This window comes from Verruconis gallopava (assembly GCF_000836295.1).
Source record: "Verruconis gallopava strain CBS 43764 unplaced genomic scaffold supercont1.6, whole genome shotgun sequence".
Classification (NCBI taxonomy): domain Eukaryota; kingdom Fungi; phylum Ascomycota; class Dothideomycetes; order Venturiales; family Sympoventuriaceae; genus Verruconis; species Verruconis gallopava.
Window position 1 is genome coordinate 369,167 of NW_015622142.1, and position 24,306 is coordinate 393,472.

A 24,306-nucleotide genomic window follows, 5' to 3' on the forward strand; every position below is an offset into this window, starting at 1 on the left:
GGGGAGAGAGACCGCCGGAAAAAAAAAAAAAAGGGGGTGGGAAAGAATTGACATCACGGATCGGAAGACCAGCGGGAGGTGCCTCTCTTTTTCCCTTGATGCGCGACGACTGTTCGCCCTGTTGGTCTGCACGAGGAGGGGACGAGCGGTGCAAAAGACCGAAAGTGGCACGCCGCGGGCGCCCACGTGAAGAAAGAAGACCATCACGACCCTCTCTCCGTTCCCTTTTCCTTTCCCTTTTCCCTATGCCTTTGCGCGCAACGGCTTTGCCGCGTGGCTCCCCTGCAAAACCCCCGTTTTTGTTAGCTGGGCCATCTGATGACGCCAAAAACGAAGCACGTAATTTTTTTTATTTTATTTTTATTTTTATTTATTTTCAGAGTCAAGTATCGTTGAGACGACAGGGGAGGTTCGAACACTTATTATTGATCATGGATAGGTGAGACCAGAAAAAAAAAAAGAGTCTCATTGTTGTATTATTCCCGTCGTCCTCTTCTCCCTTCCTCCACTCGCACAGGGACATCGCCGCTCAGAATGATCCTGCCGCGCTCAATGATGCACAATCGCTTACGGGCAAGGTCTAATGTCGATGAACGATGTTCCGGTGGAAATTCGTTCCGTAAAGGTGTCACACGATGTCATTCAATTTGGCGTGTCTGAGAACAGAGGGTGGGGTGAGGAAGCTTGCGTTCAATGCAGGAAAAAAAAAAAGAAGGATCGCAATTTATTGAAAAGAAAGCACAGGCTCGGAGAAGCTCCGAACGAGGATAGTATAGGCAGTGATTAGGAAGAGCGGCCTTGATAACATTTCTCGTTTCGATCTCGTGCGGCGAAGATTATGATGGTCTTCGGGGGCAATTTACGCGGGCATCAAAGGGGACGTTTTCGTTTGGGCGGGTAGGCAGATTGATGTCTGACGGTAGTCGGCAAGGTTGAAGCGTCAATCTTATTAATCGTTGGCTGGGTCGTTGCGTCGTGTTTCAGAACGAGCAGACGCGGTTGGGCGGTTTGGGCAGGTAGCAATTTTGCTCGCCCTCGTCTCTGAAACTGAAGCGCACACGCCGCCTGCTGCGAAAACGGGCGGAGGGGAGATTTGCGAGGCTCGTGCCGAGACAACGTGACGAGCGCGACAAAAGTGCCTGTGCAGGGCGGAGTACGTAATCGCGGAGCGGATGATGCGTACGCTGGCCGTCAGGCTGGCGACGATCGGGTCAGGATGACGGGTCGTGGCAGGCCGTAGCGATTGATAATGAGAATGCACATCGGCCAGCCGACGGGAAGATAACGAAATGCTGGGGGGTGGGAACGGGATGGGATGTTCACGGCGATTGTGCTGCTTTTTCTTCTTCGGTGCATGCCGCTTCCAACGCGTCTTGGCTGGGTACGCGGTGCGAGTCAAGCACGAACGACTTTTGAGGAAAAGCACCACGCGGCGCTGGGAAATGAAGGGTCGAGAGTGACGCGGCGGCGGCAGCGACAGCGACAAGACGAGCAACAGCCCACTCGGTCTGAAGCAAGAGGCATGCGTGTATGGCGGCCCACAAAGACAGACGGTGGAGAGAGAGAGAGAGAGACAGAGAGAGAAGAGAGAAGCGTGGTCGAATTCGTACTGCGGCCAGGGTACCACCGACAGCCCACAGTACCAATGAAGGGAAAAAGAAAAATAATCATGGACGACGACGACGAACAACAATAATGGAGAAAGTATTATTGCTTGAGCCGCAGGGTCGTCGAAACCAGGCTCGCCTCGCCGTTGCCCCTCATTCGCGGAAAAAGAGGATCTACGAGGGGTGCGGAGGTCATCGTTGTTTTACTACGGCGGAGAGATTTTCGTAGCCGTCAGAGCGGAAACGTCAGGGCAGGAATCAAAACACGGTCGCATGGGTGCGCGCACGAGAGAGAGAGAGAGAGTGAGTGAGTGAGAGAGTATGTGTGTGTACGTGCCTGTGACATGCGGAATGAGGTCACCAGGAATGAGGCCGCTGTCGAGTTTACAAATGAGGATCTGATCATTTTCCGCCCCGAAACAAGCAAAATAAAATTGGGCGAGTTGAGCAGAATCTCACGCAACAGGCGCGGTCCCCTGTCCAGTCCGCGCACATCGGCATTTTGCTTTCTCACGAGCAGCGGTTGGCCGGGTCTGGAGGCGTGTGATCGAGATGGCGAGTGGTGGGCGATCAGTGAGAGACTGGCTGTACAGGAACAGGTGAAATGAGACGTACGTGCGTGCGTGCGTGCGTGCGTACGGGTGGGTGTTTGTTTGTGTCTGTGTGTGTGTGTGTGTGTGTGTGTGTGTGTGTGTGTGTGTGTGTGTGTGCGTGTGTGTAGAGACGGGGAAACGAGTGTGTGAAATAGCGAGAGCGAAGAGCCCGGAGGAGGAGGAGGAGCAGAAGAAGGCGGCGAAAGAGACAACCCAAAGCGGAGCTCACGCAGATGGTAGCGGGCGTTCCACTTTTCCAGGGCGAGCATCGAAAGGCTCAGCCGTGCCAGAAGGACGAATGCTCTTGAATTCAAAGAAATCCCAGCGAGCAGCTTCAAGGTCGGTGATGCGGCTGCAGGCGCACTTGCATTCGATCCGTGTCCTGCCCTGGAAGCCATGCGGGGCGGTTCTATTTCCAGCAAACACGCTTGCCGCGAACACGTCCAGCTACTGCACAGCCAGGGCAGAGCTGCTGGAGCGACTCCGTTGTTGTTGGCAGTTGTCCTTCTGCGGGTGTTTTCATCGGCCTTCTTGCCACTGCCATGAGGATTGCTCCAACCACTGCTGCCGGTGTGTACAAGACAGAGTACGTGCATGTTTTCTACGCTGCGTGCCCGTGGTCGTGCACGGAGCGGGTGGGCCACGCTCGCTCTGCTCACAAGGCCCCACCGTTGGAACGAAGAAGCCGACCTTTGCAACGCCCCGATCGACGCGCACCCCCTTTTTTCAAAAAAAAAGGAAATTCCCACTCTTTCCGCCGCATGGGTGCGAATTTGGAACGTGTGACGATGGGCTTGGAAACCGCGCCGCTGGGGAGGCGCATACACGTCGAGTCTGCTTGGGCGCCACCGAACGCGTGCTGAAGAAAAGGCATGTTTTTTTCAGCTCTGCCGTGACCGTCGCCCCCTCACGCGAGATCTGCGGTTGTCCATGTCGTCTCCGTTTGTTGCCGTCTACTTATGGCTCCTCTCCCTCTTTGGCGACGCCGCGGCACAGGCAGGAAGACGCGACTGGCGGCGAGGAGCGAGGACGGCTGGAGCGACGGTGCAGGGGGCGCGAAGATGCAGCCGCGGGTTCTCTTCTTTCAGCCCGAAGGTGCAAGGGGAATGCACGACCGGCGCGGGAAGGGGCTGAACGGCGCCTTCCCCTTGGAAATGAGGAGGAAACCCACGCTCGGGCGATGATTGGCCACGGCGGCGATGGCACCTGCCGGCACGGCTTGTCACTGGTGGATGCCCCTGCCTGGCACGGCCGGTTGTGGCCTAGTCTTGGCCGCCAGCCTCGTTGCGCACGCCGGGCACGCCCTCGCAGGCCTGTCAGGGACCAGGCACCGCGTTTGATGCGCTCTGCCACCGGCCGCCTTTGGCACCCGCTGGTTCTTGTTCGTCGCTAACACAGTACAGTGTCGTGAGCGACTCACTACCGTCACCACCACCGCCGCCACTGTCGCCAATACAGTACACACGGCTGCCGTGCCGTACTCACTGCTGCGCTACTGGCGTTCAGAACTGCGCTGCTGCGTCCTGCGCACGCGCATTGGCTCCCTTTCCCTGTCCCCTATCCCCTGGCGCAAGGCTCACCACCGCCAGCTTTGCTTTCCTCTTGCTCCGCCTTACTAGCCCGCCTCTCTTCGTCAGCCCTCCCACCCCCCCCTACCGGCACAGGCGTAATGTGCCTCTCTTCCTCTCCACCCCTTCCCTCCCGTTCCTTACTGGCTTGGTAGGAGTTCAGAAGCTCACTCGCTCTCTTCTGTCTCTCTTCGTCCCGTTCAGGCCTACGCCCGCTGCACCGTCGCTACCACATCTTCCCTTTCCTCACGCACCACCCATCACCTCCTTCTCCTCCACCACGTCCGCACGACCACCCTCACCACCGCGATCCTTTGTCGCACCACAGTCGTTTCCCCTCCTTTCGCCTTCCCTTCGCACGGATATCTGTTCCTTGATTTTTCTCTGGACTCGATCGGCAGTCCACAGTCGTTCTTTTCTGCGCGTCCCTGGCACCGCTCTTCTCCTTCCTTCAGCTCGTCCTAGCTTTCAGCTCTCTACAACGCCCTCCCCGGAAGGAAAGAAATTCGACTTCGTCTGTTCGATCCACAAACCGGTCTGCTCCAGAAGCATCCGCTGGCCTTGAAACACAAAAGACATTGATTGTTGAGAATCCCTCCATTTTCCCAACCTTGCGTCTGGACCTTGGCTCCGTCACGCATTGTCCCAAGCTACACCTCGACTGTCCGCCAACCACAAACCCAGATAGCCGGTTCCCTTTTCCGCTGTCGAAATACCGTACTCCTGCCGACCGACGCATGCAGGAAACGGGATACATCCTTGTGTAAAGAGCACGATATTCTTGATTGCACAAAGCCTTGGACCGAGAAAGAGTCCCATCCATCTTTGGTCTCTGCGTTACCCAGGGCCGTGGCACTTGAACGACAGTGGCTTTCCTTCCCCCCCTTCGCCTAACCATCGCGGAAGACGCTGCCCATTGCAATCGATATGATGACCTCCGAGCGCGAACTCCACTGAACAGCCGGATATTGTCGCCCGCCTTTGGATTCTTGGATTCCATCAGATCTTGCTTTATTGTTGTCCCTTACCTCTCTTGTCGGAGCCGATCCTCGGAACGACGTGGTGACGTTACTTCTCTCTCTTCCTGAGGTCGGCCTCCTGAAACCATGTCCATGCCTAAGCCTCCCTTCGAGCTCGTAAATCACTGCTCCGCCGTCTGGAACCAAACGCTGTATGTCTACTCGCCACAAGGCTTTGCATCGCTCCCTCTTGAGCAGGATGCCCAATGGCAGACTCTCGACCCGGGCATTTCCGTAACGGGCGGGCAATGCGTGCCCGCCATGATTACCGGCAGCGAGGCGCTGTATATTGTTGGCGGCACGACTAACGGTTCCGCCGCGCTGACCAACTACCCGGGCTTGCAGCGTTACGACTTTAACGCTGGCACGTGGGAAACAATCACTCCAGCTTCTACCGTCACGCAGAATCGTGTCAAGCATGGCGCCGCTTTCATTGCGAACACTGGCTCCATCGTCGTCTATGCCGGAACCCAGGATCCTAACGCGAGTGGTCTGGGTCAGGAAACCTTCGCCATCTCGACATCCGCACCTTACGACGTAACCTCCTACAACTCGCAAGGAGCTCCGGCCTTGACTTCGCCCATGCTCATGCCTTGGTCTGCTGACCAACTTGTTCTGATTGGCGGTTCTGCAGACAACACACAGGTCTGGCTATTTGGCGCAATACCAGGTTGGACAAATCTGGGAACGTCTTTGCCTTCGGGGCTGGACCTGGACTCGCCGACGAAGATGTGTACCGTAGTGGCGGGCACTGACGGCAGCAGGGTGTTGGAGGTGTATGACATGGGAGTCTCACCTAATGTCGTGACTCGATATGCTCTGCTTGTCAACGGATCGCCGGCGCCGGTAGGTGATGAGGTAGCCCCCCCTAGCGCGACGACTTCAGCGTCGAGAAGGCGGTTGCGAACGAAACGTGACCTCACGATTGCCAACTGGCCCGCTTACAATAGTACGCTCGCGCCAACCACAACACGCAGCGGCTTTTCCCTGGCCGAAGACGTCGACGGCTTAGCAGTAATCAGTGGCGGCAACAATGACGACCCGATTGCTCTGTTTAACCAGACCACAAACTCGTGGCAGAACGCAACAAGCTTTTTCGTCAAGGAACAAGTTCCCCTTACAACGGCAACCTCATCACTTTCATCCTCGGCTGCAGCCACGTCTACAGCGGCCTTCTCGTCCACAAGTTCGTCGGTTCCCACATCGGCCTCCAGCGGTGTTCTCGGCACAGGCCAGTCAAAATCGAAGGTTCTCACGACGCTCGGTGCCACGTTAGGTGCCATCCTAGGTCTTGCCGCTATTCTAATTATAATACTTCTTCTCCTACGTTATAAGAAGTTGCAACAGAAGAGGTCCGGCCGTGGTGTGAACGAGAAGGATCAAGACCGCCTCAGCTTCGCGGATCAGGGTGCGGACTTTATGAAGGAGGCTGGCGGTACCCGAGGCCGTGGTTTCTCGGGTTCCAAGTCCGCAGCCAGCTCATTAAATTCGTTGCAGATCTTCCAGAACAAAACCATCGGGCACCGAAAGGCGATGCCCAGCGATGCGAGCCACGCGCCGCTTTCGAAGAACAAGAGTCCGCTGGGTGTGAGCGAGCCGCTGGAGATGTCACAGATGAGCCAGCGCTCGTCGGAGACATTCACTTCGCGCTCGCTCGACTACGAGAAATCGGAGTTGGCGAACTCTCCACCAAAGAGCTCGACGCTCTTGCCAGCGACTGCTACTGCCGGTGTTAAGGACTCCAAGGATGGCCGCACGCGAAGTCATGGCTGGAGTCGTTACTTTGCGAACAATGACGTGACTAATCTTGCCTCCATCCAAGGCGGTGCCCGCAACACGTACAACACAGAAATCAGTGAGATCTCAAAGTCCTCAGATTACAGTGACGTCAGGTCGATGGAGCGCGGACAAGCGATACCACCGCTGGAGCTGAATCTAGGTCCCAAGTTTGAAGGCCAGAGGTTGAGCGCGGTCAATAAGGGCAGTCCGACCATGGGCCGGTCGACGGAGGACATCCAAGAGGGCTTGCAGGCGGAGATCCGTCGAGCAGGTTCAACAAGTTCGCGAGGATCGACAGACGGGTTCGAGCTGTCGTCGAGCAAGCCTGCTCCGGCTACTCAGACGACGTACACGCCCATGTCTACGTTGGACCGAGACCGACGGGCTGATACTAGGTCCATCAGTAGTAATTACTCTGGCAGCAACCCGTTCTTTGGCGCGAGCAGCGAGTACAATTCACGACCCAGAAAAGGAAGTATCGGGGCGCCTGCGCTTCCACAGCTAAATTTCCGCAACTACGGCGATGCATCGAGAGACAGCCAGGCAAGTGCCGTGACCGTGTTCCCAAGTGGCATTGACTCGCCCAAGTCAAATACGTTTGGGGCGAAGAGCTACGGAACAAACACCAACGTCGCTGGATCAGGTGGCTCAGGATCAGCGGATTACTTTGCGCCACCGCGGAATGTGTTTGGTGGTGTTCAGCATCGTGATAGCGGAGCCAGTGACGTGACGGTCTTCCCAGGCGCGCCTGCCTCCACACCATCTTCGAATTTAGGCGCGTCAAGCATTGTGCCCCAGTCCTCGTCCAACGGAAGGAGCGCTGCGGGCGGACGCAAAATGTCGGCGCCCCAGGAGATGGCCTGGCTGAACTTGGATGCTGACAAAGCCTTCTAAACCAAGCAGCTGATCGCGCCTGTTCCTCCCTTGCCCACATTTTCAGTCACTCATTTCCTGCTCATGGATTCCTTGACGGCTGGATCTTTCATGTACGGCATATTTCTATCGACTTTGGCTGCCATTGCCGCACTTGGGAGGATCCTCACGAACCAGATACCACAGACGTCCTTTATCTTCTCTAAACCGAAAACTGGGCTTCATGGCGTCTGGAATCTTTTTATATCTCTCCCTCCGCTCGTCACACCTACATCTCTGTGATACGCCTCTAGATCATGTCATATTATTACTTTTGTGGCGCTTTTCAGTCGCCAACTCTCACACGGCTTTACGCTTCGATTCCTGGGTACAGGCATCATACATATACACCTGGGAATGAACGTTATTTGCATTGGAGCTAAGAACCTAGTGTTTGAATGTACATATTGCGATCACGTTCCCTCCGCGTCTTTTGTTTTTATTAATACTTTCGTCTCGCTCCTCAGTGGGCTTGAGACGGTATCTTGAGGCTGCAGAGAAGAGGCTGTGAGGGAGCAGCTCGTGCGGTACGTTTTAGTGCCGAGACATGCGTCTGTAATTGTATCAGAGCGAGCACTGCGAACATTGTCTCTTTTTTTTTGTTGCTTGTTTACTGGTCTTTTACCTCTTCCTAACTTCTGGGAAGGGAATATATAGTAGAGAGGAGAGCTGACGGGTGGCGCGAAAAAAGAGAAGCATCAAAAGAAGATACCACAACTCCCACCTTTCCTTGTGTGCATAGGGTATAATGGAACGAGCTAGCTGGCTGGACTGTCACGGTTTTTCCTTGATATTCAAATTTTCATCCTCATTTGTCATTGTCATTGCCTGAGGCCGGGGCCAATATGAGATTGGAGGGAACATTGTTTTGTAGCAGGGCTGATAAAGGGCTTTGTTCCTTACTCTCACCATCTCCATCTCCCTGGAACTTGGGTGGGCTGGAAAAAGCTCGCCAGGGACGAGTGCTGCAGTGCATATGCATCTGGGCTACTCTGTGTATAGTGATCTGGTAAACACTGGAGACGAGTGCTTAGCAAACCCCGTTAAAAGACGATGAATTCTTTCGCTTTTTCGTTTCCTTTGCGTACCTTCGTCTTTCTTTCAGGACATTCTGGTTCGGGAGTAGCGAATCTGCGGCTGGCTCCCAATCGCCAACTGGAACTGCTGGCCTCTGAACTAAGCATCGTCGTCGCATCTTGCTCCTCGACGAGGCTGGCAAGCCTCCAGGACACACGTGACTGGACGCAACCTGTTGCCATCGCGCATCGCTGCCCTTATCGCACCCGTCCAGAGAGCCAAGGAGCGGTGTGCTTGCGCAAGCGCGGACGTCCTTTCCACTTCCGAAGGCGCATAAAGCGACAACGGGAAGAAATATGTATATATATATATATATATAAATTTATCAAAAAAAGGTCTGTCTTGATGTGGGATATTTTAGGTTTTTATTTTGGGAGGGAAATTTTTAGGATTTTTTTTTTGTTTTCCTTCGTCTTCCTTGGTCTGGTAAAAGAAACAAAGTCCGAGTTTAGAGCTACGTAGATATATAGACTTGGGTGAATATTTGCTTTCGGACTTTGGGTGCGTGCAACCCTCCCCAAGTCTGGTCTTCTAGAAGAGACGTACGAAGGGAAGAGGAAGAAAAAAGAAAACCAAACAGGGTTGAAACGACTTTATGCAATATACACAGCAGGCATCAAACATAGCACACCTCGCCTTTGAACCCAACCGGCGACTAGAAACAAAAGCGACCTCCTCATTACGCCACTGCGAAGCCCAGAGCCAACGCCAGAAGACCGCCAGATATGCTGTCGACGTGTAGTTTTGGTGCGGGATTCGTCGTCGCTTGAGCCGGACCGGACGAGGCGGCGGCGGCCGACGCACCCAGGCTGAAACTCTGCTTCGAAGCCGCGGACGCAGCAGCTGCGGTTCCTCCTGTGGACGCGGCGGTCTGCAGCGTTGTCGACGCAGCCTGGCCTTGGCCTGCGACGTTGATGGTGATTGTCGGCATCGTGGCGTTGCCCGCGGGTGCGCCTTGCGCTACCAGTCCGCCTCCGCTGCTACCGGTTGAGTTCCCTGCAGACGCGCCGGTCGCTTGCGCGCCGGCGCCTCCCAAATTGATCGTGTAGGTGGTCCCCTTGCCGCCGCTGCCGGCCTGCGCTGCGGCAGATCCAGTTCCAAGTGCTTGGCCCGAGGCCGCTGCTGCGCCTGCAGCACCTGTGGTTATGGTGATGGTGGACGGTCTGGCTGCACCAGCTTGTGCAGTAGCGGCAGACGCACCGCTCGTCGCCGCAGCTCCGGCGACTGATTCTGTGATGGTTGTTCCCATTCCACCGCCATTTGCTTGCGCAGTTAACGAGGACCCTCCTGTTGCTGCAGCTCCGGCGACGGATTCCGTAATGGTTGTTCCCTGTCCACCACCACTTGCTTGCGCGGTTAACGAAGACGATCCCGATGCTGCTGCGGCTTGGGCAACTCCTGCCCCAGAGACCGACTCGGTGATAGTGGTTCCTTGCGCTATCGAGAAGGGAAGAGCGCCGAGCGTCAAAGCGATTACGCTAGTGTATTTCATCGTGATTGCCCCTCCTCTTCGTCTTTGTGTTTTCACTGTTCAAAGTAAAGCGAACAAAGAAGTCGAATGCTCAGCAACTCGACCTTCAGTGCGAGAGAAGCGTTGCGATTCCAAAAGAGCGGAGTTATTTGCCAGCAAACAGGTGAGAAGAAGAAGAAGAAGAAGAAGAAGCGCCACCAGGGTCGATGAAGAAGAGAATGAAGATGACCGGCACAAAAGGAATGGGACAGAAAAAGGGCACGAAAGCGAGAAAGGACGCTTCTCGCCTGGCTTACGTCGACAATCGCAAAACGAAGGGAAGAGAGAGTTAAGAAACGAACAGTCGCGGGAGCAAAGAGGAAAAGCCTGCCGGGATAAGTGATGCGCCTGGGAGGCTGTCCATCCCCGCTAGCAGACCCCACGCAATGGCATTCAGGACCAAGGAAAAGAAAGAATTAACATGGGCAAAGGAGGGAGGCATGCGGACGGAAACATTTCGCGAATGTCAGAGGGTGCAAAGTGTTGAAACTCGAAACGTGCGACGTCCTGCTCCTGGGTGGCAGTTGAAGGTTGTGCGGCCGCGCCTCGATACTCGCGCTGAAGCTCCAATCGGAAGCGATCTGCGCGCTCATGCAGGAACAACGATCTCGACCTTTGGCTGGTGGAGCCGCCGCCCATTGTTCCCTGACCACCCTGCGCTATTGCTTTGCTTTGCTTTGCTCTTCTGCGTCGACAAGAGCGCACGGCGCTGTGCACCCGTCGCTCTACCTTTTCTTTCTCGCCGTGCTTGCTTGTCAAGTCCTGACCCAAGTCCTGGGCCCCCGGCCGGTTGGCCTCTCTTGCCTCGAGATCCAGTCTCGGAGTGCTGCTTTGCCGGGCCTGGTTTTGAAACGCGGCAAAACATTGCCTTCCGGGAGACGATGTGATCAGACAAATGATAACAAGGCCCGCTGCTCTTTTGAACGACGAGCACTTGGATGCTTATGCCGCTGGCTCATCGAGTTCTTGGCTCGGTTCGTCGACGTTCCGCCGGTGCAGAAGACCTCGCTCTTCTCGACGTCTTTCAAATTGCGCTCGCGTGGCTGCGTTCCTTAGAATCGCAGTCTTGTAACCATCCCACGCACGTCGCCTTGACACTTGTCTCCCAAGCTTTCAACGCTCTTCGACGACTTTTCGGCCTCGTTCACACGTCTCTGAGATTTCCGTTCACGTCTGCAGAGAAGCCACCACAGTAAATTCACTGTCGCCGTGGCGGCCGTTTTGAAACAGGTTTCCTCGGTGACACAGTGGCTGACACGCTGGAGTCGTGGACCCATGGACTATCTCGTAACAAGCTCTCCGAAAGCGAAGAAATAAAGCTTCGCATCAGTGCAACTGCAATATGAGCGCGACAAGCACAATTTCGTGCACGCAAAAGTTCATCTAGATGGCTGGATCGGATGTCACGACCCGAAGGAAGGATGTGAACCAAAGCCACGTGACATACCCCGACCCTATGGAACAGCATGAGATGAATAATAGATTTCTTCATGTCGAGTTCCTACTATGTTTTGGGGCAAATGAAATAACTTGCCCATGTTCCACATGCCCTGTGCTAACTCTGTCACCGGGAATCATCGTCGTCCGTTGTACGACGCAAATGACCTGATTATCAAAGCCCTTCCCAAGCGCCACGCCATGCATGAAATTCGATTTTCCTCACTGTTCAATTCAAACCCACAAATGTCCTTAGCCGGTTTTCTTGACTCTTTTCAGTGCCGGTAGAGCCGGCACTTTGAAGCCTCCAGCGTCCGTCCTCGTCTCCTGAGGAACCATGGACGCCGTTCCACCGCCAACGTTGGTGAACGTACCTGTGCTGAAGTACTTGTCCTCCTCAGCCTTGCGTTTGCGCTCGGCTTCATCCCTATTGCGAGGATCCGCTAGTTCGAGGCCAAAGCCCTTATCAGTGAAGGCGATGACCGATGCTGTACCAGCTCCTCCCCCTAAGCTTGTGCCTACACCTGACGTGCGGAGACCAGTGACAGTGCCCCCGCCTTGGCCGAAGCCTCTCAGTGACGTCGCAAGACCGCTAGCACCTCCACCAGTGGTGCCTAGCAGTGCTTGAGATCGTTTGGACAGGCGTGCTTGCGTGCGCTTGTCAATTGTTGTCTGTCGAATCTTTCCAGTCTCCTGACCAATCATTCCTAGGCCGATGGTGCTGTCGCCGGTGCCGTAACCTGCTTCTGCCTCAGCTTGATTGAAAGCCATTCGGTTCTGCATCCTTTGGAGTTCCGTCTGTTGCATCCGCGCCTGATTTTAGATTAGCAAACTCATCAACTCTACCATGACAAACAGAACATGGGTGTGCATACCTTCGCTGCCCTTGCTCGCTTCCCTCCGCGCTTTCTACTTGGCTTATCGTCAGGAGCTGGTAAAGCTCTCGGCCCCCGATTTGGTGCAGCCTCGGTTAGGACATCAAGTCTTCTGGCAACCTGGTCGGCCAACTGTCGACCGATAGTATTGTCTGTCGTCTTTGCTACAGCATCCGTACGCGCTGCCAGGGCCGCCTTTGCAGCGACGATTCGCAACGCTTGCGTACGATGATCGATTGGTACATTCTTGATGATGGGTGAGTAGAATAGGTGTCCCTTCTGCCTTGCACCTCCTCCGTAAGCATTTGATGCACCACCAGTTCGCGATGGGCGCCAGCCAACGTTCGCCCAATTGTTGCTCGGCGTATTCGCCAGGCCGATGAGTGATCCTTTAGCTTGCACGAGAAGAGCAGCTGTTTCAGGTCCAATCAGTGTTGACAGGTTGGGAGCGAAGGCGTTCATTCTAGATTCCACAAAAGCTCGAATCTTGTCTTTTGCTTCATCCAGCGAAAGTACCATTTGGCAAGCCTTGGTAATCATGGTGATTTCTGCCTCAGGAAGCGGCTTTGCTTGTGTGGTGGCAGCTTCCATCCGAACAGACATGAGAAGAGCTTTATCAAGTACCTTGTCCAGTGATTGACCAACAACATTATCTGCAGAAGCACCAACCGCCTTGACGTCCATAGGACCATTGCCGATGATGGCCACCGCTTTTGCGTACTGAACAGGATTCTCCACTAGCCTTTCTAGGCCAGGGAAAAATGCACTGTAATGATCACGGAGCCATTTGTGCAGTACTATGATCTCAGAATCAATGTGTATCGACAGATTATTGGCCTCATTCATGAGTTTATAGGCTGGAGAGTCCGTTTTCCCAAGATTTCTCTTCGCTTGCTCTTCAGAAGATAACGATTGATATTCATCGATTTGCTGGATTGATGCGGTTAGGACTATGCATTCATTAAGCATTCCCGGGGTGCTTGACAAACTTAGCATCGGGGTTTCTCTTACCTGAAGTACTGGCATCAGTCGTGACATCAGATTTGCAACCGAAGCAAAGTCGCGAACACCTTTGAGAGAGATCTTCTCTATCCTCGCTTTTGCCTCTTCATTGTCTTCAGCCCCATCAATAGCGCGGTTGACGCGATCCTCCTGGTTACCTCCTTCATCATCCTCGTCTGAATTGCCGTCCTCTCCCATGGCTATGTCGCCATCTTCAGCGTTTCCGTTTACGTTCTGCTCCCCATTCTCCTCGTCCTCATCTTGCTCTTCCTCGTCAGATTCAGCGTCTAGAAAATCTGCCTGCAACTCATCTGCAAGAGTCGCCATGCTTTGGTCAAGTGCCGTCGCTTTAGGAATGCGCGCAGTCAGATCTGCAGGCGAATAGCTTCTCTTTAAGAAAATATGGAATCCTTAAGTCTGTTGGCCGACCTTGCAACGTTTCGACAATCGCAAGAAGGTCTGCGCTTGGAAGGTGAAGACTACTGTACAAGGTCAAGGTTGTTCGAAGCACTTTCAAATGGTTTTAAGGCCGCAAGGCGATAAAAGAGTTGCTCCAACCAACCACGGTTTCGTCATTCCGCTGATCAAAGCAAGCTCAAACCTCCAAGCTTGCTACTTCATTCTGTCGGCAAATTTCCCCGCTGATAATCGCCAGGAGCACGCATTGGCCGCCGCACCTTTTCGGCAAGCTGTGCGCAATCGCCGGGCCTTTAGTTCTTCACTACCATCAATTTTCTTGGAGATGAAAATCCTACAATGAGCCGAGCTTCATAGCATCGGCTCTGTCTAACCATGTTAAACGGCGAGACGGCTAATCAGTTTGACGCTCGCGTCGAATCGCTATGGCGGAAGCTGGATGCCGCCGAAAGAGGATACTTAGACCTCCATGGTCTCAAGAAGGGTCTGAAGAAGATGGATCATCGTACGTACTCTTTCCGTCGTTGATGCGACGTGATGCTGATGCCGATAAAGCTCTCAAATACGCCGATTCCCTTTTGCAGGATATTTTTAACACAATAGATACGAACCGCGATGGCCGCATCTCGTACTTTGGTGTGCCCGCCGTCTGATTGGAAAGGCGTGAAAAGCTAACACGTTTCTACAGAATTTCATACCTTCGTTAGACAAACTGAGAATGAGCTTTGGGAACTATTCAAAAACATTGATCGCAACAAGGACGGTCATTTAGATAAGGACGAGCTTGCCAGTGCATTTTCAAACTCTGGGGTTGCCGTGTCAAAGGCTAGGTTGGATCGCTTCTTCGCAGAGGTGGATTCCAACAACGACGGCTCTCTCAGCTTCGAAGAGTGGAGGTACAGTATCCCTTGATGCCCATGAGTGCACAAGGCAGCACAAGATAAATGGCATATTTAATGATACAACAACAGAGACTTCCTCCTTTTCATCCCCTCAACCGAACCTGGCCTTAAAGAAGTGATATCATACTTCTCCGCCTCACTGAAAGTCAACCCTGAAGGTGACGTCCTTATAAGTGACGACCTCGTCCAGGGACTAGGTAATGCTCTTGCTTGCTTCTTACATCCTTTTTTTGCAACATTCACTTCTGCTTTGGTCTCGATTTATGAGCCTCCCCATCGAACGGAGCGTCATCACGGATTTTCAACCGATCAAGCTCTTGATGCGGACTTCTTTTGGCAGGAAGATGTCATGGCGGACGACGGTGTGCTCCGACATAGAGGAGAGCCAACTATAGTACCTGAAGAAGAAGGCAGACACGAGGAAGTACCTCTGCTGATTGCTGTGATCCCTCATCCAGGCTACTTCGTTGCGGTAAGCACAGCTGATTATATGCACACATTATCCTCGTACTGACTTAGTGACTAGGGAGGCATCAGTGGCATTGTCTCGCGTACGACAACGGCGCCCCTCGATCGATTGAAGGTCTACCTAATCGCGCAGACAAAAAATGCCGAACAAACCCTAAACGCAGCAAAGTCTGGCGCTCCATTGGCAGCCTTGCGTGGTGCATGGCGGACCTCAGCAAACGCTATGAAGGATCTGTGGGCTGCAGGTGGCATGCGTTCCCTCTTCGCAGGTACGCGCGCGACCCGATGTCTCCGAGAAGATTGTGATAGCTGACATACGTAGGGAACGGTATAAACATCGTGAAGGTCATGCCAGAGTCGGCTATCAAGTTCGGAACATTTGAGGTTTGTTTACCGCACTTCGATGCTTTTAATATGCACTGAGGAGTAATAAAGGCTATAAAACGAGTCTACGGTCGCCTGGGTGTCGACAAATCTTCAAGTTCTGCGCAGTTTGTGGGCGGCGTACGTTATTTTCCTTCGTATTTTGCGCAGGCGTAGGAAATTTCTAACATGCTCAGGGCGTTGCTGGCATGGTCTCCCAATTCGCTGTGTACCCACTCGACACCCTCAAGTTCCGAATGCAGTGCGAGACCGTAGCAAACGGTCTTCACGGCAATGCACTCATAATACAAACCGCACAAAAAATGTGGCGCAGTAACGGCATCGTAGCCTTTTATCGTGGTCTGCCAATGGGCCTCATCGGCATATTTCCCTACGCCGCAATCGACATGGGCACATTCGAGTACCTTAAACGTCAAATCGCAGTCAGAAACGCAAGGAAACGGGGGTGTCACGAAGACGATGCACAACCAAGCAGTTTCACGACCGCATGTGTTGGAGGGTTTAGTGGAGCGTTGGGTGCGAGTGTAGTATACCCACTCAACCTTCTGCGGACAAGGCTGCAGAGTCAGGGGACTGTGCTGCATCCAAGAACGTATTCTGGAATCAGGGATGTGTTCCAGCAAACTATACAGGGTGAAGGTGTTCGTGGACTATTCAAAGGTCTGACGCCAAACCTTCTGAAAGTAGTACCTGCAGTCTCAATAACTTGGGTGGTGTATGAGAATTGCAAGAAACAGATGAACTTGCACTAAACAAGACGTGGAGAGGTAATTTTGAAGCGGAGATACACAAGCATATGTCGAAAGACAAAAGGAGAATGTATTCAGCAAAGGCAGCTGAAGCATCCATCCATAAATCACGATCCGCTACCTCTTTGATGACTGGGATTGGCCAGCAAAATGGCCGTCATTGGAAGCATAGATTGTGGGCTCTTGCAGTTGTGAAGTCCAACAGTTTCCATTTCGAGTTCATTACAGCGTCACAGAAATGCTAGATACCCAAGACTCTGTATATGCAATGCGACATCTGAAGAAGTCTGGATCGGGCAATTCTAAGACCTCTGATAGTAGTCACGAAGAGCGAGTTTCTTTATTTCTCAGTGCTTGAACGAAGCAACAAAGTTGTAGTTTCAAAAGCTGTTTCGGAGCTGCTGTCACTGACGTCAGTGCGTGCAGCCTTTCCAGCACCACTAAATAGTTCAATGCTCAGCGGAAAGTATTACAAATGTTGGGGAAGCACAGCTAGATCTTGAGGTTTCGAAGGTTGGCTCTGTCTCATTAAGTTCATTTACAGATATTACTACATATTAGCGGGTCGACGTATTGCGCATGCTGCTTGCCAGAACTCCAGAAAGCAATGCAACATGTCATCGGATTAAATGCTAAGCTAGGCTGGATCTCAAATGCCTTGGAACTTCTCCTCTCCCAACCATGCCGAAGAAGAAAAAGATGCAATGATCCCAGGAATATGCCTTTTTTTTTTTGAAAAAGGAATGTTCAGCTGTGTGTTTCACATGAAGACGGCGAAGAAGCCACCAGCAGCGGCCAAGGCTCCGGCGCCAGCCTTGATGTGAGCGGCCGCGCCAGAACTGCTGGAAGTCGACGGGCTTGTAGACGAACCCGAAGCGCTTGTTCCAGACTGTGCTGCGGTGGTCTGAGTGGTTGGTGTGGGCGTGTTGCTGATAATGCTGGTGACGCCACTGTTGACCGCGATTGTGAATGTCTGATTGCCGTACGTGGCGGTGGTGGTTCCCGAAGTGAAGCCGGCTGGTACGATTGCAGCTGACGCTTGCGAGGTGACGAGTGCTGGCTGGGTAGGCTGGCCGGTCACTACGCCAAGGGAATTGGTCTGGGTGAGGAGGGTGGTCGCTGGGTTGGAGTAGGACACCGAGACAGTGGTGGTGTTAGCATCTTGGGCAGACACGAGGGCCGCGAGGGCGAGTGGGAGCAGAGTGAAGAGCTGCATGGTGCGGTAGCGATCGTGTTGGGTTCGAAGCGAGAGAAGTGTATGGACGTGTCCTAAAGCAAGGCTGTGACGGCTGACAAGACGTAGCGACGAAGGGAAGCGCTGTCGAGCTTGAAAAAAACGGGAGACAGGAATGAAGGCAGAACAGAATCAGCGTTCGGCGCAGGAGGCGACTGGGCCTTTGTATACCCGATCGTCGCCCACCATCCAACACACCCCTCTTCAACAAAAAATGCGAGAAACCCCCCTCTGTTTGCCATGCACGACGACGTTAGGCTCAGGACGTTCGAAACTTTTTTGTTTACGCACTAAGCCTCTTTCTGCTGCACGTTTGGCTCTGCTGGTGCTATTTTCAGCCCTGCGCTCCAATCACTTGCCGCCGCTGTTATCGATAATGCAGACCATTCCTCATCCCTGCGATTCATGTCTGGCTTTGCTGAGCCCCGTTGCGCGTTCAACTGGCCTCTGCGCAGTTCGAGAAAGTTCTCGCCAGCGATCGTGACCGGTTGGACCTTGATCGTCCTCGCGGTGCGCCATCAACGACCTCGCTACGCTTTGGACCGCCGGGGACGAGCCAGACATCCCTCGACGCATTCTGCACCCGCGGTCTTTCACAACGCTGGCGCGTGCCGCGTTCTGGCTGCTCTGCAAGTCGCATCGACCTGTAAGGAGCAGGGATGAAACGTTTCCTGGGTAGCTTCGTGAACCAGGCCTACTGAATGGATGGTCAACCACTGCGGCAATGCAGACTCGGCCGTTGGCCTGGTGGCAATTGGCCAAACAGGAATTCTCTGCTCCCCCAGCCAGCGCGACCACTGAACGATCCCAATATATTGAGGCAAAATTTTCCGACTGGTTGCATGTGCCCCAGCTCAAGGATGGACCTCTCTTTGGTCCACTGCCACGTAATACTGCGTCGGGAGTCAAGGCTCGTTCGAACGACCTCCTTAAGAGGTATACATCATCCGAACCAGGTCATTTCAGCCACGTTTGGCCTCGCTGATTCGATTTCCTATGCCGAATCGCCATCTGTCGTGTATTCAAATCACCCTACCTGTATGTCGTGAACACGCCTTCAACCGCAATCTATTCAAAAAGCAATTATAGCCGTTACGTCTAAAAAAAAAAGGCTGATGACATGACTGGCAACAGCGTGGACGTGCCGAAAGTCTTGCCGGATGAGAGGACGCCTGGATCCACAGCCTTGGGATCATGAGCTTCTGCAATCCTGCTTAGTGCGGTTCACCATGCCACTCACAAGCCTGTATTGCTTGCCCACAGGAGATCATTCGCAAGTAATGCTACTGAATTACGTGGTAACTGTCTCAGAATCATGCATGCGTTCTTCTTTCGCTCGAGGAGTTCATGTCGTTCAGTCTCTATTCTTAGGTCTTCTGAATTGGAGCTCGACCGAGTCTTGAAAAAAAAATTTCTCCGAAGACTCCAGCCGCGATGATGAGATCATGTTATCTAATTTCGACAGATTTCAAGCCTGCGGTCACGAATAGTAAAAGATATCAATCAAAACGGCCAGCAGACATATCAGCCGTTCAGATGCGCATGAATTATTTCCAACCTCATCTAGCACATTCCACTTCGCTATTGAGACACTTCGATTAAACGTACCGGTGCACATCCTGCACTCCATCCTTGCACGGCATAATGACCCCGCTAACTTGCTTGTCGTGTACATAGTCGAAGACATACCTGCGGCAAGCCTGGCGCCAACATCAATAGCTTGCGTCCTTTCACCTGGAGTAGTCTTAGAGATTGCCTGAATAGCCTACCTTAGCAATCCATCTGCCAGCGTAAACATGCATAGTCTAAAAACTCTGCTTGATTGAGGCTGAGCCGGCTCGGCCTCGTCTACTTCTTGGCAACCAATACGATTTGGTATTTCGAGAATCTGAGAGGTTTAGCTGGTGTTGAACAAGCTACAGTTTACTACATTGAGATTATTGGTGTTCTTGAAGCTGGCTCTTCCAGAGGCATCACGGGGACGACATGTGTATTTTATCCAAGTCGTTTTGTGAAGTAGCTACCGTCTCTGGATTGGAAAGTCTTCTTCATCGAAGTCATGCACATCCCTGTGTATCCTATGTGAAACTCCTGTAATAATGAAAGATGCTTTTTTCAGAATTACTGAGATTCCTAGCCTCTGCCTACTACAAGAAGATCGTGGATATGTGGTGAAATTTGTTTGTCACAAATGTCACGTATCACCAGGCCGAGACACTCAGAGCTGCTGCAAATGCCCCTTCATTGAAGGATCCAGGACGTCGTCTAGAAGCGGGGATGGAAGAATAGAGAAGAAGGAGGCAGAGGTCAATCAGGAGGAAGACTAGAGATGTTTTAGGCTCCGTAATTAGCGTTGTAACTGGAGCATTTCGTCCTCACTACATTTTGTAGCTCTGTTTGATACCAATGGGTGAGTTCAGTAGGCTCATAACCTTGATAGCACTGATAAGGATTCCGAATTTTAAATGACTCCTCGACAGAGGGCGAATCGAATACTCCGTACGGAAGATGATGAGTTTCACCAAGTTATGTATGAAAACTTTCGGGATGTAACAAGTTCCCATGGCCCCGGATTGACCCAGTCAATTCATATCACTAACGCTGCGCTCCATATATTGAATTATGGAGATATCGACGGACACGATTCCAAAGTACCAATCTAGTAATGAACTCTGGAAACTCTGATCTCATTCTACTAAACCCTGAATGCTGAGCCATACGCATTTTATGTGTGAGCGGCCTATAGTAACTGGATTCCAGCTATCTAGTCCAGGTGCTATCTACAACCAAGATGAGGAGAGAGAAGGAAGGAAAAAGACTCAATCCTATGAGTCTTAAGGTTCTTTAAGCACTAGTCCGCATTAGAGCTAACCCCCCCCCCCCCCTTGTAGTGCATAGTGGCGCAGCCCTAGTGTAGGCATAGCCTGTTACATTATGTACCATCGATCGGATAGAGTCCCTACAATTGACTAGCCATACGTTTCTCAGCATTAAGAGACTGACTCCTAGCACTTTATTCATTTCGGTGCTTGCAGAAAGTGCTGGGCGTAGTGTGACGTTTAGGCTCTGGGGAGATAAGAGCTAAAGAGACAAGCAATCTTCTGTGGTGTGAAGGAGCGTTTGGATCAAACCAAGAAATACTCAATATGTTCTATTTGACCTGAAATGGACAAAGCACGGCGAGATTCAGCCTTGTTAAGCCAGTTGTCGGCTCGTTACGTGGTTTATTGGTGTTCTCCCATTGGCAAGACAGTCAACAAATACTAGGATTTGAAAGTAGAGAATGACGAGTTCATATTTACGTTAACGTTTGTGCTCTGGAATAAGTATGAACTTGTGGCATTGCAGCTTCATGGAAACACAAGAAGCAAACCCAAGTGATTTGAGTCGTTCTTTTTCTAAAGAAGGGTGCTGTGCTAGTATCTCTAAACAAAGCAGGAGGTTGGAATATATTGTCAAACACTGCGTCTGCTGTAAAGACTGACCGATCATTGAGATAAGCCTGGAACTAGCTCGCTACTATTCAAGCCAAGAAAATATTTTCAAATCCAAAGTTTGTTCATCTGCATCTACACTGTTTTGATGCGATTAGGAATCGCCTTTGCGTCAGGAATCTAAAACCTGGCGTTGACCTTTGCAAGTTAACAAAAGAGCTTGGTTCTTGCCCACAGGTTGTAAAATCTTGACGTATTCTGTCTGGTGTTCATATGGTCGCAAGATTGCATCCAGCCAAAGATTGACTAGCGATCACTGCGTGGTTTTTTTTTTCCCTCCTTTTCTTCTCTCGACAGCACATATTTCTAATCGTTTCTTAACCAATATTTCTCTAGGATGGACGTATGAAGTGATAAGTACGCCCAAAATTATGGCCGAGGTAAATATTCTTGAATCCACGTTGACAGAAATACTGTGTGCGATATATATTTGCATCGGTTGTTAATCTGCACCTTAAATGAAGCTTACACTTTCTTCATAGATGAAAAAAAAGCGAGCGAAGAAATTGTCTATCACTTGCAGATTGGTAGCAAATCGTTCTATCGACGTCCTTCTATGACTATTAGCTTCAAATTTCACTTCTTATCCTTGGCAACCGCAGAGAGCGCTTCCTCTTTGCTTCGCATGTTCTCACGCTCAATCCAATGCTTCATATAGCTAGGGACTTTCCCTACTCTGTTGTAATCACTGGGAATTGGCTCCCCGTATACTGTGTAAGTCGGTACAACGCCGGTCCACACATTGTTGATGACAGACTCGTTCTTCATGTCGTGCCTGTCGTCTCCTGGCCCACCGACTCGTACTTTTGCACTTGCGCTGACAATATCGATTCTCAGCACGCCGGTGGTGGTCATCTCCGCCTTGGTTGGCGGGTTCCTACTGTTATCCCATCGATGTGCCTAGTCTTGTGTCAGTCTAGGTGAATAAGGAACGCCCTCGTGAAATAGAGGGCTTCATTGTTCTCGTTCCTAAATATGAATTTAAGGACACCGCACTAAGACGTACCACGAGATTGTCTGTAATACGCGTCAAGGCATACATTCTCTCCGCTTCGTTTGTCACAACTGATGCGTAGCCATGTACGACTGCACTTGCATAATTGCAACTGTTATGGAACGGAGTCAAGGCAAGCACAACACCTTGCATGGTAGTTGCTGCAACGCAAACGGGTAGTCTGTCCGGCAAAGGAGCTTTGAACAAGCGAGACGCTGCGTGGCCGTGCAAGTAAATGCAACGAGGGCCCGTCGAATAGTCTTCCTCGTCCTCGTCTTCTGGGAACGAGCCTGGTGCGGCTGCGTGCGGTTCCGGCTTCTTTCCGTCCGGATCAAATACACCTGTGCAACCCAGCATCGGCAAGATCGCTGGAAAAGGATCATCGCCAGATGGGGGGAAAGATACATGCAACACTGCCGTCGTGTCGATGAGTCGATGTATCGTGGCATAGTCGTACTGCCCTATATAACGTTAAGCTCAACTAAAGAAATGTTGTCGACTTTCTAACCTCGTTCTTTCAATCGGACGACCGTGGATCGAGCATCTCTTTCGTAGCCGGCGTTTTCCATTTTTTACGTTCGTTACTTATGACGGCTTTGACTATGTTCCAAAGTCATTCAGCTTCGTATTTATCCTTCAAGGGATAATGACCTCGCAGGCATACTGCTGACTCACAACAATGGACGACCTGGTTGCGCTAGCATAACTTCCACATCTGCCAGAGGAAACCAGTCCTAAGATCTTGGTTCGGCGTAGCGTGAGCTTGATCATAGCATGTAAGGTATGAGCCAATGAGTGCGTTCTATTTTCCAAAAGCGATCTCCGGGATCCACGAAGGACCGCGTGGACTTTCCCTATTGAACTTCAAATTGTGGGTTAGTGTATACGGATACGCCAGACGAATGTGTTATCAACTTATCAAGCGATTGGCGACACTATGGTAAAGTCAATTGCTTTTTGAGTGAACCCTAACATTAGAAGGGCGTACCAGTCATGCCTCCGCACTGCTACCAATAGTCAATCCACAAGGACTGGCGGGCTCAAACAAATCTTGCCTCTGACAATTTTTATTGGAACAAACTTGGGCTTCACCGTGAACGTGATTTGATCAGCGATTCATCACAAGCAGGGTTTGGGTACTTTTTTCTTTTTCTCGAGTATTAGTTTGTACCTGCGTGATCTTAATCTAGGACGCCTTTCGCGCATCTACAACGTCACCGGACTCATGCTTGAACGTCTAACTACACAACTAAGCTAATCACAATTGCTTGACTGGCCTAGGTTTATTACGTAGATGAGCGGTGAAATTTTGGTTATGTTGAAGGTACTAAGCCGGTCGACCACTGTTGCGTGGCTCATGTAACATACAATAAGGTATCCATAACAGAGTCGACGAAGCCATGATCCTCTAGAACATCCACGACAAGACAGAAGTCAAAGACTTCACCAAAGCGAAGAACTTTGGTGCCTTGAATTTTCGATTGCCCGTTTTTCTGTCATCATACCGAAGATAGCTTTCCATTCCGTGGATACAGATCAAGTGTGATGATGACTGTGATTATGAATGACTAGTGCAAACGAGGGGCTACTTTGGACTCAAGACTTTGTTCTTCGATCAGCTGTTTCATATATCTTTTTCTTCTTTCATGTCATTGTTTCGAAAGGTATGCACCTTCAAATTTGCGCCTGGTTTCTTTACCTGTATATAGCCACCTCGGCTATGCTGACTTCCTGGAAACACTCAACTTCTTAGTTAGAGCCACCAATAAATCAAGATGAACTTCAGTCGAATCATAGCAAAGATGCAGAAAAAAGCAGGTCTACTTGGGTTTGAAATACATTGGGATCACATACTGTAAAAGAAGAAAGCCACTCGATTTATCGTGACAAGAGGACTCCTGGTGGTCATATTCTACGTTAATGTTTTGCGAGCTCGTGATCATCAGGCACGGACATTTGAATCGTTTGCTATCAAATCAGCATTATCGTCGTCTTTCGCATGTTGAATGGCTATCCCCGCATCCGCGGTTCAATCGCATTCGAAATGCCAACAAGCATGATTTGATCACCTCTAGATTTTTAGACTAAATTCTGAACATCAAAGAGATGATAAAGCTGTTTGATCGTTACCAAGCCGTGGAGAATTTTAACAGACATAACGGTTAGCTGGCACGAAAATCTCACTCACCAGCCTTTACGCAGCTGGATCTCGTGCCCACATTCAGGGCGGAGTTATTGAAAGAACTGACAAATCTTATGAGCCTCGAGCCCGAATGTTCGAGCTG

The 24,306-nt window shown here is 51.5% G+C and overlaps 7 protein-coding genes across 11 annotated transcripts; 3 read left to right on the forward strand and 4 right to left on the reverse strand.

Moving 5' to 3' along the window:
* Positions 1 to 754: 754 nt before the first annotated feature.
* On the forward strand, positions 755 to 2,313 carry PV09_02407 (uncharacterized protein). The gene has a single exon (XM_016355441.1). It carries the CDS (start codon positions 1,316 to 1,318, stop codon positions 1,694 to 1,696), a length of 381 nt encoding a protein of 126 aa, XP_016216577.1. The 5' UTR covers positions 755 to 1,315; the 3' UTR covers positions 1,697 to 2,313.
* A 1,598-nt stretch (positions 2,314 to 3,911) lies between these two features.
* On the forward strand, positions 3,912 to 8,533 carry PV09_02408 (uncharacterized protein). The gene has a single exon (XM_016355442.1). It carries the CDS (start codon positions 4,875 to 4,877, stop codon positions 7,458 to 7,460), a length of 2,586 nt encoding a protein of 861 aa, XP_016216578.1. The 5' UTR covers positions 3,912 to 4,874; the 3' UTR covers positions 7,461 to 8,533.
* A 447-nt stretch (positions 8,534 to 8,980) lies between these two features.
* Positions 8,981 to 10,686, reverse strand: PV09_02409 (uncharacterized protein). Its single transcript, XM_016355443.1, has one exon. It carries the CDS (start codon positions 10,045 to 10,047, stop codon positions 9,235 to 9,237), a length of 813 nt encoding a protein of 270 aa, XP_016216579.1. The 5' UTR covers positions 10,048 to 10,686; the 3' UTR covers positions 8,981 to 9,234.
* Positions 10,687 to 11,433: 747 nt separating this feature from the next.
* PV09_02410 lies at positions 11,434 to 13,862 on the reverse strand. 2 transcript variants are annotated; one of them, XM_016355444.1, is made up of 3 exons: positions 13,389 to 13,862; positions 12,378 to 13,307; positions 11,434 to 12,315 (listed from the first exon to the last, which is right to left on the reverse strand). In XM_016355444.1, the coding sequence occupies exons 1-3, from the start codon at positions 13,704 to 13,706 to the stop codon at positions 11,755 to 11,757; spliced, it is 1,809 nt and encodes a 602-aa protein (XP_016216580.1). In that variant the 5' UTR covers positions 13,707 to 13,862; the 3' UTR covers positions 11,434 to 11,754. The 2 variants fall into 2 exon arrangements, with proteins under 2 accessions (XP_016216580.1, XP_016216581.1); XM_016355445.1 differs by having other exon boundaries at positions 12,378 to 13,327.
* A 111-nt stretch (positions 13,863 to 13,973) lies between these two features.
* On the forward strand, positions 13,974 to 16,941 carry PV09_02411. 2 transcript variants are annotated; one of them, XM_016355447.1, is made up of 9 exons: positions 13,974 to 14,301; positions 14,352 to 14,432; positions 14,485 to 14,692; positions 14,768 to 14,895; positions 15,157 to 15,170; positions 15,225 to 15,435; positions 15,489 to 15,550; positions 15,602 to 15,670; positions 15,727 to 16,941. In XM_016355447.1, exons 1-9 carry the CDS (start codon positions 14,172 to 14,174, stop codon positions 16,300 to 16,302), a joined length of 1,479 nt encoding a protein of 492 aa, XP_016216583.1. In that variant the 5' UTR covers positions 13,974 to 14,171; the 3' UTR covers positions 16,303 to 16,941. The 2 variants fall into 2 exon arrangements, with proteins under 2 accessions (XP_016216583.1, XP_016216582.1); XM_016355446.1 differs by having other exon boundaries at positions 14,768 to 15,170.
* On the reverse strand, positions 16,800 to 17,760 carry PV09_02412 (uncharacterized protein). The gene has a single exon (XM_016355448.1). The coding sequence runs from the start codon at positions 17,513 to 17,515 to the stop codon at positions 17,060 to 17,062; it is 456 nt and encodes a 151-aa protein (XP_016216584.1). The 5' UTR covers positions 17,516 to 17,760; the 3' UTR covers positions 16,800 to 17,059.
* A 3,603-nt stretch (positions 17,761 to 21,363) lies between these two features.
* Positions 21,364 to 22,743, reverse strand: PV09_02413. 3 transcript variants are annotated; one of them, XM_016355451.1, is made up of 4 exons: positions 22,697 to 22,743; positions 22,530 to 22,621; positions 22,034 to 22,482; positions 21,364 to 21,927 (listed from the first exon to the last, which is right to left on the reverse strand). In XM_016355451.1, the coding sequence occupies exons 2-4, from the start codon at positions 22,588 to 22,590 to the stop codon at positions 21,604 to 21,606; spliced, it is 834 nt and encodes a 277-aa protein (XP_016216587.1). In that variant the 5' UTR covers positions 22,591 to 22,621; positions 22,697 to 22,743; the 3' UTR covers positions 21,364 to 21,603. The 3 variants fall into 3 exon arrangements, with proteins under 3 accessions (XP_016216587.1, XP_016216586.1, XP_016216585.1); XM_016355450.1 differs by having other exon boundaries at positions 22,686 to 22,743; XM_016355449.1 differs by having other exon boundaries at positions 22,530 to 22,743.
* Between the last annotated feature and the right edge of the window lie 1,563 nt (positions 22,744 to 24,306).